The 13,159-nt window shown below is 45.6% G+C and overlaps 1 protein-coding gene across 1 annotated transcript in view; it reads right to left on the bottom strand.

The window, feature by feature from the left end:
* Window positions 1–12,596, bottom strand: part of efnb1 (ephrin-B1) — a 57,804-nt gene extending 45,208 nt beyond the window's left edge. The window contains exon 1 of the mRNA XM_031733365.2: window positions 11,468–12,596. Within this exon, the coding sequence (XP_031589225.1) occupies window positions 11,468–11,583 (116 nt within the window). The 5' untranslated portion in view covers window positions 11,584–12,596. The remainder of the gene's footprint in view (window positions 1–11,467) is intronic.
* Window positions 12,597–13,159: the final 563 nt, after the last annotated feature.

Raw genomic sequence — 13,159 nt, forward strand, 5'->3', positions numbered from 1 at the left:
AGAAAGGACTCTCGCTGGGTTTCTTTTTTTTCTTTTTTTGTGTTTGCAGGAAGGAAGAAAGCAACATTAGCAAAGTAAACTAAATATAAAGAAACAAGGGAATGTATTTCAGGTGCATGAGTGGAAAGCTACACTAACTAAGCCCGGCTAAAAATAAGCGCAGCAGAGCAGAAAAAGAAACATCTGTAATCACTACGCTGAGATTGTTAAAACTCCTTGAGGCAACTCTCCGACAAAGCATAAAACTAAATGTCCCTGGTCTCCTATATACTAAACACCTCCTGACATAAACAGAAATAAAATGTAAAAAAAACCTTCTGAAACAGTGAAACTAAACCTGCACTGAAATCAAACAGGAAGCACAACAGAAAGACTGAGAACTATCTCCAGCGCACAACAGATCTCTATAGAAGAGAGCAACGCTGAACTGTAATAACTAGGACGCGGTGCTTTTAATACACAGCTGCCTTCCATTTCTTAAAAGAAGCTTCTTATCGGAGAATTTGAGTGACAAGCCTATTCTCTCGCTTACAATCTCGGGCTCATGATTGTAAAAGACAGCTACACATGTCCCATCAAATCCAAGACAAATTGGTTCCTCTTTCTTCTTTGCCTTGGATGGGAGATCTTATCCAGGCGGACATGCTTAAGTTGTCAGTGGGTTTTCTAAAACCCGTATTGAACGGCATATTGACTGATGCAATCGCGGAGACACACATCATTAGGCTCATTAACAGCGAATGTAAAAAGGGGAGGACGGTCTAACTGGTGCAGCGGGAGTCTGTGTCTCCTCTGATAACACTCGCCTTTAACAAGCGGAGCGTGCGGGCAAAGATGCAGGCTGTCGGTATTAAAATGAAATGTATGTGTGTGTGTGTGTGTGTGATGTGTCTGCTAATAAATAGCTTGTTTGACATGACGCTATTCTCATTCGCGCAGTTTGCTCTGTGATAACCGGTCGGATTGTGGCCTCGTAAAGACGCTCCATGTGTTGTTTTAGGAAGCCATTACAAACTGGGCCGTCTCCATTACAAGGGCTATCTGATCATTATTACTGCCATCTGTAACGCACACTCAAACCTTAATCTGCGCGAGCCAACCACAGCTGACTCCTGAGCTGGCACGGAAAACACATCCATACTACCTTCCCCTATATGTGCGCGTGTGTACATCCAAACGTGACACGGCAGCTGTTGCCTCGTCACATTGCGGGCCCTTGGGCTCGACACGTTTTACTCCAGCCTACTAAAGCAAGGCTGAGTGGAGCAGCGCAATCCCGTTGAAGCCACTGACTTGCAAGTCTCTTTTTGAGAGGCCGAACTCCCTTCAACACCTGTGCAATGCAATCGCAATCTCCCAGCCAGAGCTGCTCCCACCCTTCAAAGGCTCGTCACAGGACGCACATCTAATGCAGAGAGATGGCCGGTTAAAGCCTCAGCCAGGCACACCGCTTTGAAGCGACTGCTCCGGCCCCTCCAAAAAAGAAGCCAAATCATTTCCCTTCCCTCTACCCCCGTCCATTGTGCGAGAGGTGCACCAGGCGCTCTTATTCGGTGGCCGCATGTGGGGCGCCTTCAAAGATCACGCCACTCCATTCCAAAGCAGGGCCACTACAGGAAATGAGACTCTCCCGGATGCACGGGGGCTTCTCGGCGATAAATATATTCATGCATTCATGTATATTTCAAATAAGAATTTGACTCAGCCCGCATAATGCACATGGCAAGGTTCAGACTTTGAGATTCTTGACATGCATGAGGCGCTACAATCAGGAGTGTATAAATAAATCAGAAAACGCAGCAAACAGAGCTCCTAAAAGCAGCAACACAGGGCCTGAGCTCGGCGCGAAGAAAAGGACTCACAGAGGTTTGTCTGAAAGAGAAAAAGCTTTCATCTCCGAGACAGCAGAGGAGAAGAGAGGAGTGATGTGATGGATGTTTGGGCTGTCATGTTTCACAGTTGGGGGGGGCAGACTTGAGACAGATGAGAGGAATAGCTAAAAGTAGTCAAACTTTTCAGGGCGAAGGGGAAAATGGAAGATGAGACAGCAGAACAGCGGATGGAGCGCCACACATTAAGATTAGCCGGTTAAAATCGCAGTGTGAAATCTCGTGCTACGGAGCCTCGAGAGGCAAAACCGCCACAGTAACTCGTTAAACGGAGTCGACGCAACGCCGATGGTCGTGTTCTCCGAACAGTTCATAAAGGGAAGCTGAGAGGTTTTGGGATATTGTGTTTGCTTTAGCAGACCCTAACTCCGATTTCCAATATCGGAAAGATGATGAGGGACTTCCACGGCTGAGCACATCATGGGGGAGAATAAACACACATGTAATGGGAAACATGTGTGTGCGAGATGAAACGGCCTCCCTCATATGAATGGGATGAAATATAGACCTGCGTCCTGCCGGGCTCCAATCAGGGCCGTAAGAACTCTGCATGGAGGGGAAATGACGGACCCCCGACGGGCTCACACACACACACACACACGCACGCACACACACACACACAGATACGGATAAGCTGCCAATATGGTCATTCTGGAGCAGATTCATGTGGAGGCCAGAGTCTGACAGTGACATCTCCATTCACTCTTGAATTCTTTTTCGCTTCCCAACATGCATGGCACACACACACACACATGCACACACACATGCACACAGAGCTAGAGGCCATGGGAGGAGGAGGAGCAGCACTGAGGCATTAAAAAAAAAAAAAGCCTTTCTCCCCGCCGTGGGTCTCTGTGGGGTTTAGCATGGCATTATGGGAAGATTAGACTTTAGAGTGCTTTACTATCTGATGTCATTGTTGGTTTTACGTTGTCTGGATGGCTTGTGGAACTCGGACCTGATGGCAGGCACATTTCTCTCCAGACAAACTGCTCGGGGCTGCAGTTGTGATTGATTACAGGTTCCTATTGTATCTGTCTGGTATGGCTCTGTTGGAAGAAGAATTAGTCAGACAAAAAAAGTCATGGAAACGCTACACATTTGACTCCATCAATCAAGTCAGCAATCAAAATAATTCAATTAAGAGACTTAAATCCCGCTGGCTCACCAGTCCCTGCTCCAATAGCCCAGAGACAAACTCAATTTACTGACAACCCATACATGATAGCATTAACTCCACTTTAAGGCTCCAATCTTTTTCCATTACTTATGTTTTCTAAATATCAAGGGAAATTCAGAGGAAATAGCAGAGCTATGGTGTTTACCAAGCAAGAGGACAAGTTGGAAAAAATTAAATAAACAAGAGCAGCTTCAAATGCATAATGAAATTGTAGAAGGGCTGTCCAGACAACTAAGCTAATTTGCAAGTTGTTTAGAAGGCAGACTTATTTGCAAAACACAAGAAACTTTACAAATGTTTTTTCATAGGCCGTACATCAGAGATGCAGGATTGCAGACAGACTGGGAAAGGGAGGTTGCTGAATATGTGTGTAATTGTCTTTTTTCCCCCCCGTTTCCGAGGTGTGAAAGGGAATGCAGGGTTGCACTGGGGCGTCCCGGGGAGAGGCGATTGAAGCGTCACTCACAGCTGCCACACAGAGCCCCGGCGCACACCAAATCCCAGGCCCGGGCTTTTGCCGGGCAGAGGGGCCGGGGCCGGGCCTGGGAGCAGCAGGAGTCCCACAGGCCTTTTCTTCCAACTCCTCTCACCAGCACAAGGGGGACCAGGTCCCTGCTGGGAGTTTGCTTAGAAAAGACTGAGCCAAGACTTGGCAGAATGGGTTAACGGAGGCATACACACACACACTCACACATATACACACACTATTTCAAATGCTTTTTGGGGGCTGTCTGTCTTGCCTGTGGGCATGGTGGGAAAAAAATGAAGTAGGGAAGGAAAAAAAAACCCCAAAGATAAATCAAACTTCCAGTTAACAGCTGAAAATTTGGGACACGCAAACGCAGAGATGCAGAAAGAGACGGCGAGTAAGAGAGGCACTGCTCAAACTAGATTACCGGAGAAATGAGTGGGGGTTTTTTCTGCTCGATGCCCGGGGAGCCTAATAGAGGAAAAGTCCCAAGGATTATACACTGTGCCGTTTCCACGCTCGCCCTAATAGTCTCCATGTCCTGCCTCTGTATGCCATAGATGGATTATGATGCTTTATAATTAACATGGGTAAGGGGGTTGTTACAGACCGCCCATCTGCCACGCTGACACACTTACAGGGGGTATCCCTTGGGAAAAGGAGGCCGCTACCACACTATTCCATTACTTTATCATTCTATCATTCTATTATCCTACCACTCGATTCAATTACCCTGTCACTCCATTAGTGTACTTGTAACAGTGAACAAAGAGCTCCGTGATGATCATTAATGATATGTTCCGAGCCGGTTGTGGCGTGGTCATGCTTCATCCAGGCGCTTCTTGTAAAAATATGATCTTTTACAAAGCACGGCTCATTTTTGGGTCCAATTAAGATGTCAAACGTAAATTGAGAAGCTCGTCGGCAGCCATAACAAACGTCTAAATGTGATACATTGTATTTTATTATACTTTTTGGGAGCATGCAAAAGATTACTTGCCTTCATTTTCTGCAAGAAAAACTGAGGGCGTAAACTGTTACTCTTGACTTGCTGAGTAAAAGCATTTTTGTCAATAATACACATTTTTTAGTGTTGAAAGTTCCAGCAAAACTTTTGTCCAACTAAATCTATCGTTTGCTTAATTAAGTTGAAACTTGTAAAAATGCTATAAGTGATATATATAGGTTTTTTTCATTTGTATTTTTGTTTTGGGGTTTTAAAAAAGGCGAGAAACCGTATAACCCTGCATCGCAATTTATATTCCCACCTCAGTGTTTTCACCAATTTTATTTGTTAATAAACACGCACTTCCTCCCCTGTCCCACACATTTTTGCGATTACTCGCTGGGCTCCGTCACCTCCTGGCACAGTAAATGCAAACCAATCCCACAAAGGTCTTTAGTGTGCCACAAACTCGGAGGGGGAAACAGATCCCTCGTCGCCTGTATGCCGGTGACAGCCCCTGACGTCTTAAAGAATGTGCAGTGCAGCTGGCTGTTGAGGTTGCCTGCCCACTGTTAGGGAATGGCATCCGATGAGGTCTGCCTCCTCAGCACAGAGGGGTTCTATGAGAAAGAGTTAAGTCTGTGAGGTCAGTCTGGAGGAGGAGGTTACGAGTTCCCCGAGTCGGAGCCGTGGGGGTAATGGTTTTAGAGATGGCTGTCACACAGATCCGTTCCACTGTCCAATACTGCCGCTGATCTCCACCAGCCCGAGTCTACTTGCTTTTCAATTGCTCAACTTCTCTCTCCCCGTCCTCCTTTCTTCTTTTCTCCCCTTCTTCCCTCCTTGCACTGACACATGGAAGTAATCTAGGATCTCTATGCTGGACTCAAAGGATGTGCGGTTGAGCCCGGGGCTGCATTTCGACGCTCTACATTAGCTTCCTTTCCTCTTCTGTTTAATCCCCTTATATTCAACTGCTCTTATGTAAAAGAACTTAGATGGAAAACAAAAGGCAGACTTTGCCCATTCAACTTTTTTCTCTCTCTCCCTCTCTCTTCATTTCCTGTAACTCTGCATCCCTTCCCATTTTTCTTCTCGAATCAGCTAAAAGCACAGGCGAGGCGACAAGTAGGAATCTTAAGGGAAGCCTTCCAGCACCGTCGTCTGTGCCTCTGCTTGGCAGAGCAGGAGCTGATGGGAACTTCCTGGTCGCTGCCAGCCAGGCCTCCGTCTAATGAAGCTGGGTCGCTAACAGCCTGTAAGGCAGCCACTGTTCAGCCACTCTACACTCATCCACCACCCGGCCCTCGACACTTTCACAGGGGCACACTGGCACGCTCCTAACACTTCCTTAATGCTCCGCTGTGGCTGGACAAAGAACAATGGCGCACGGACGTGCACTCTCAAGCACTCCTTCACTTCCACAAGCTCAAGAGGAAAAATAAACAAGACTCAGACTGATTGGAAGTTTATTTTATACTCAACTGAACTTACAATTACTCTGTAAATAAGCATCTATACACCCTATTTTTTTCTCTTAGGAGGTAGGATCCTTTATTGGGTACAAGCAGAAGAAGACAAGACAGGAAATACGGGACAGAGGGCAGGGGAGCGACTCCCAGTAAAGGAGGCAAGCCAGTGGTGGTGCTGCTCGGCTGAATTTGCACCCATGTGGTGCACGCCCTAACCACTCAGCCATCATCACCCATTTAAATGAATGTGTGTTTATCCCAGTGAAGAATTTTTGGTTGCATAATGCACTTTGCTGCATTTGTCATTGTTATCAGTGACTCACAACTCTGTGACTCACTAGTAACTGTCACACCTATATGAAAATTCCCCAAATGTAAAAACAGTTTTTACTTCAGGGCTTTGGTAACAAGTTCTTATCTGTCATCCCCCCCAAGCATGAAGATTTTTGGATGTCTTATTTCACACAAACACTCCAAAACAAAAAGGCAAGTGTTAAAAATGCAAAATCCCAACTTGAGCTTTTTTTGTATGAAAAATTAATTTAATTAATTGGTGGTGGGGGGGCGGGAATTAGGCAACAGACGATGTGTGCATTTTGCTGATTTTTTCTGTGCCCTTTCTGTACGTAGATGTGTGTGCAATATCTCTACTAGTGTCAGGTTGCAATCTTGAGCTGCAACTCCCCAGATAAACCCAAAATAAAAATCAATTACGCTAATTAATTTAACTTAAATATGAAAGCTAAGGATTTTTGCCCGTTTTGTGTAGCTGCATATATATTTAAATAGAAGTACATATGGTAATATTGTGATATGACACGTTGCCTGCGGATTTAGATTCTCGACGTCAGTAAAGTTGCTGTTGATTGTGTCCAGTCACTGCTGTTTATGTTCTTGTTCTGCTAATTGACTAATCCTTCCAGGCATTGTCCACTCTTGCCAAATGATTCACTGCTTTCAGCTGCTGTCCCTGTAATATGTCTTGAAAGAAAACCAACTGGAACTGTGGGTCACGACGACCAGTTGGAAAAACACACACACACAGAACAAAAAGATGGAGGAAGAAAGAAAGAAAGAAAGAAAAAAATCCAAACAAATTAGTAGCAAATGCTACTTTTCCCAAAGTCGGGGAACAAAAGCTTTGGTTTCGTGTGCACCACTGCTTGAATATAAAGAAATGAATGCATCAATAACACAGCAAAACAGAATGATCAGCTTTCAGTGATGTGGCAGCCAAAACCACCAGTGGATAAAGTGAGTCCATCTGGAGCAAAACCATGATGAAAAAGCTACATTGTTTTCCTCTTTTTCTTCTTCTTCTTCTTCTTTTTCCTCTTCTTCTTCTTCGCTGAAATAACCTACACGCCCTGCAGCCCTCTTTCCCGAGCCCAGGTGCCTTGTGTAGATAACCAAATGAAGAATCTGCCATTACCCACACACACCGCTGAAACAACAGTCGTGTCGACACAGAAGCACACGCGTGCGCGCGCACACACACACACACACATACACATATAAAAGCAAACGCAGCTGTCCTTACAGCGAGACACAGGGACCCTTTACAGCACTGTGGGCCAGTTGCTATCCAGAGGTATTTCTTATTGGTTGGCCCTCTCTCGTTCTCTCTGAGTGGGGCTCAGGCTCTAAGTCCTCTCTGTGTGTAATGAGATCTCTATCAGAGGGAAACATGATCAGAGTCTAAAGGGTGGAGAAAGGGGGAGACTGTGGGAGGCAAAGAGAGAGAGGGAGAAGGTACGTATCGTGAAGGGGTAACGGGGGCAAGCAGCGGGGTGTGAGGCAGGGAAGAAACAAAAACAGGCCTCTGACCCTCCCCGACAGTGACCGCGGCTACACGGAGCAGAAGAGGGGAGCGCTCGCCGGACTCCAAACCAAATCCTGTTTCTCGTCTGAGGCTGCATCCGGCTCTCGCTCAACAGGTTTTGGCAGTTTTCAAGTTGTGCCGTTTCAGTTTGTTTTGTTTCACTTCCTCCTGAAAGTCGGCATAGCTGAGCAGGTGAAAGTGGCAGATGAGTCAGTGTTTGAGAACAAACCCATTCAAATGATTGCTTTCGTAAGAGGCACTTCCAAGATAAGGAAGACATTGTATTCTTCTCATTACCTCATGCAAAGAAAAAAAAGAAAGAAAGAAAAAAAAAAAAATCTGCCTAATTAGCTTATTGTAAAACACTAAACATGAAAACAAAACCAGCAGCAGTTAAATTAAATTATGCTGTGATGGAAATGTAGTGAACCAATAAAATTGCTGCCTCATCATCTCAAAGCGCTTTGCAATTAAAAAAAAAAAAAAGCCACAAAAATTCCATTTTTTTGTTTTGGGAAAAATTAAACATATTTGCTAAATGTCCCAGTGGTAATAAAGTTTAGCTTAATTACAAGCCCACTGAACCGTTTAACCACGCAAGCGTGATATAAAGCAAACCAGTCAACTGTTAAACTCTGAGCCAGACAGCTGAGGTCAAGGGACAGCAAAGTAAGTCGAGTAAAGTAGAGACTCACAGGCTCGAATCAGGAGACTTTACTTTTTATCAAACGCAAACGCTCTTTTCGTTTTTACCCCCCTTCTTCTGCTATTTTGCGTCCTTTTGTGGGCTTTGACGCAGAGGCCAAAAAATAAAAAATAATTCATGTAAAGTCTTTCCAAGCCTCACCAAAAAATGCAAAGAGTTCAAAAGCAGTGCAGCAGACTCTTGCCCAGCCTGTGGCCGCTTCCTCGCTGCATGTTTTTAGAGGTGTGCAACTGTGTTTTCCATCTCTCCTCCTCTCCTTTTCTTTCTCTTACCCCTCTCTCACCACCTTGTTTGTCTCCTGAGCTGCTGCAAACAGGCTGTGGTGGTTACAGGTCATGAGGTAAATATTAGCCGAGGAGGGCTGCAGGACGTGCAGGAACCGCTCACAGCAACCTTGTCAGATCATCATTAAATTGGCATCACTGCAGTGTACCTCAGCACAGTGTGAATGTCAGCATGTGTGTGTCCATGTATGTAGCACGCCTGTACATAGCGGCGCTAGCTTCAGCCAAGGCGATGGGACGTGATCAGTCATAACAAAGTGACATTTCGTGGCGTAATCCCACTCAGCTAAATGAGAACTAATCCGATTTGCTCTGATCAAATGTTAGACTGTTCTTTACCGGCCGGGGGGACGCTGACACATCCCAGCCTTCTTCTTCTTCTTCTTTTTCTGCACGGCTGCTCCTTCATCACCCACCCTCCCACCACCACCCCTACTTTGCCACTTCACTCATCCGGCCTCAAATTAAATATCAAAAAGGTCTGATGCATCCTGCAGCAAAAAAAAGAAGAGAGAACTAAAACTCAAGCATGTTTCCTCTTGTTATTTTTCTCGCAAGACAGTGCTACCGCGATGATGTATGTTGCCTGTTCAAGCACGCTGGGAGGAAATCAATTAAGCAAACCCCCAGTTATTGATAATGCAGGAGGCGGGAGTGATGGCATCCTCACATGAAAATCCATAGCAGCAGGAATGCACATAAACCTGCACAAACACACACACCGTAGCGGCCCAAACCTGCTGGTTTCCTAGACTTTGCCTCATAACTCATGGCCTGTGGGGAGGCACTGGTATTGTTATAGTTTTTGTGTGTATGTAGTACACTGTGCAAGCAGAGGGCCAGATTAATTTATTAGCTGAGGCAGCAGCGCTCCCAAAAGCAGGAACAGGAAGTAAGACATCGTAAATCTCGATAAGTCACCAGATAGTGTACTGTACATTTCTATAGGCTTCTCCCACTGTTATCGCTATAGAGTAATATAGGCCAATACCGAGAGATGGAGTTTAGAGGAACAAACAGTGAAGACTGATGCTGATTCCTGCGCAAGCACACCCACCCCATCTCTTTTTCTTTTATTGCCTATCAGCGAGTGCTGCTGACTGATACATTTCAGAGCAAAAACAGGTTTGTCTCCCTCTTTTCTTTTTTGTTATTGTAAAGCCTGCACACAGCAAGATAATTGTCTATTGTTTTCCAAAAGGCAGAGCAGCGGGATAATTAGCTTGAGAGAACACTTTGCAGAGTGCATTATTGTTCCACTGTGAACTTTATGAAATATTCAGCCGTTCGTGGGGATTTTACAAGGAGCAGAGTGGAGAAACAGATGGAGAAACGATCTTCCAGTCCCTAAAATCCCAGCATGGTAACCTTCTAAGACATTCCCTTCAGGTGACATCATCAATCAATAAATGTCTCCCTCTAATTTTTTTTTTTTTTACTCTTAACTAAAAAGTGTGGATTTTTGCACGTGCGTGTGTGTGTGTATCTTTGTCTGATGACGCTCATTGTTCCACTACTTCTGCAGCCAAATAAAAGCTGATGGGCCGTAGTCTTGCCATTAGGACCGGGCCACACACACACACACATACTCAGAGACACACACTCCAATGAACATGGCAGCAATATTCATACCCACTGACTGCACAACGAGCCTCTATGACATTTGACATTTGGGGGATAAATCATGGATTCACTTGAATGAGTAACTTACAGTTATAGGCTGGTCGAGCTACTCTCCATTTCCCCTCAGTGCTGTGAGCTCGAATGAAGGTCAGCTCCAACCACACAGATCTTTTTCTCTCTCTCTCTTTTTCTCTTTTAGTTCATTTTCCCCCCCTTTATGAATGCTTTCCAACATGATGTAAATGTGGGAGTCAAGTCTAAGTGGGTGATAATTGTTACCAGAGCGTAATCTATTATCAGTAGTCTGGGCTCACTTTACTTGTTTGGATGGGAATAATATGGATTTTTAAAGAAAGTGTCTGGCTTCAGCTGCTGCCTTTTGAAAAACGTGTCCTTGATTTCATGGGAAGAAATTGCGCTGGATCCAAGCCAATTGTAATTAAGAAAAATACAATTATTTTCAATCATTTGCTCACCTGATATCTGGAACCATCTTGTCATGCATTTTTGTGGGGAGAAACTAAATTCAAACTTGGCCACTTTGGACGGAGTGTGGCCCTCGTACGCCTGTTGGGAGGAAAAAAATATCCTGCGCTATAGCTGAACACACTTGGCGTGGTTTACTTGACTTTTTCACCTTTATTCTTTGCACCAATTATGAGTGGATGAACTTCTCACAGCCCTAGAATAGCCGTGATTGAAGCGCCCATGCCTTTAGTTGGAAAATAAAACGGTGGGTGCAATATTGCGAATAAAATTGCTATAATTACCCATCTTAATGTGCGATTTAAGCTGGGCCTGTTGTACATTGTATAAGCCTGTACTTAACGGTGTTTCTTCAGTGTTGGGAAATTCCCCACTGGGAAAGACATCAACGCCACACTCTGCGGCGCAGAGAGGACAATTAGAACTAAATAAATTATGTTCTTTTTAAGATAATTGCCACATTTAACAGAACATTTAACCCAGCGTGTACACAATGGCAACTTTTCCATAAATGTTAGCCCTCCATTGCGCGCACACACACACACCCATAGAGTTTGACACCCTCGTCTAAATGAAAATGCAAGACTTACTTGGGATTCTGCGAGCTCCAGATTATAGTCTCCAGCGATTTAGCCGAGGGTAACGCCGACCTGCACATTATTGTAAAGATCCAGAGGTAATACTTCCAACAACCGAGTCCCGCCATTCTGATAAATGCACAAGAGGAGTGAGCCGAGAACTCTAGAGCGACGGACGGTGCGCTTGGCAACCTTTATCTGCGGTTCGCCCGGTGGGAAGGTGAGCTACGATCAGTCGGGAGCATGTGAGGTCGATATCAGATACATGTCCTTGTGTCCGACTTCTTTAGATCTGCTCCAGACCCCGTGTCCTTAACTGAACTGCCGTGCGAAGGAGCCCCGGTTCTTGATAGGATTTGGAGGAAAGCAGCAGCAGCAGCCCACCGAGTGTCCTGGTTGACCTGTGGCTGAGACAGGAGAAAGAAAAAAAAACACCCCCTCACGACCTTTTCTTTCACTCTGTGGACAAAACTCGGCGATCCCGATGCGTGGAGTGGATCTAACCAATCGCGCAGTTTTGCCACAATCTGGCGATGCGGCTGTCGGTGGAGCCTCGCGCCGCGTCTTTGTCAGAGCTCCCCTCGGTGGTGTGTGTACCTGTCGCCGTTTATAGCCTACAGATGACCACATTCATCCATCAGTCACAACTCCGCAGCACGCCAGGAATCCCGAGGTCCACTTCATTCCAGTGTTATCTTTCACTCCTCCGCCCCCCTCCTTTTGCTATTCTTCCTCCCAAAAAAAAGAAAAAAGGAATTGAGTTTCTATTGTAAATATTCCTCCTGGCTCTCAGTGGCGTTACGCGTGCGTGTTGCGCTCCGGCAGGGTCGCTTCTAGTCCAACTCGGGCATGCTGCGTGGCCGGTGCGTAAAAATACAGTCCGGTCTCCCCGCTAGTTTATTGCTTCATGAAACACACACAAAAAAGTGCCGAGGTAAGATTAGACCTGCTCCCCTGCTTCTCGACGTGGCTCCTAAATCAGCTCACCAACATTTCCACGCCGGTATGTTGTGTTTTTTTTTCCTAACCGTCTGTAACACTGTGCCCTCCGGTGTGTGCGGCAGCCCGAGCTCAACTGTAACCCGAGCTGAGGAGAGCGCATGAGGAACAGCCCACTGTGCCAGCAGCGGCCAATCACAGCGCTCTGTCCGAACTTGGAAGCAGGAAGCGAAGGCATTTATAGGGACGTGGATGGGTAGATCTTAGGTAGAAGGAGGGAGCGAAAACTGGGGGTGGGGGGGTGTTATTGGGTTGACCCCACATCTCCACCTCCCCTCTCACCACCACCTCCACCACCACCTCGGCCCGAGCCATCGACCCAAATTGAAATGGACTTTGGAGTTATTCGTCATACTGAAAGCTTCGGTGAGGAAAACGAGTGTGTGTGTGTGTGTGTGTGTGTGTGTGTGTGTGTGTGAGAAAGTGCTTACAAGAGCAAAACTTTGGCCCCTTTAAGTCCAGGGCTTGTTGTTCCCAGTAGATAACTAATTACTAATTGGTCCATCAAGAAATTCCCCTGGAGCGCCACATTTATCATTTTGGTTATGAAGGATTGCATTTGTAACATTTTCCCTACGACTAGTCTGTTATTTCTGCTATTTCTAGCTGTACCGCTGTAAATATATTGGTTTTATTCTATATACACAGGATTACAGTATCTGTTCTTTTGGCCCCCTTCTTTTTCTTCTCTGAAGGGAATGATGA

This window comes from Oreochromis aureus, linkage group 2 (genome assembly GCF_013358895.1).
Source record: "Oreochromis aureus strain Israel breed Guangdong linkage group 2, ZZ_aureus, whole genome shotgun sequence".
Classification (NCBI taxonomy): Eukaryota; Metazoa; Chordata; class Actinopteri; order Cichliformes; family Cichlidae; genus Oreochromis; species Oreochromis aureus.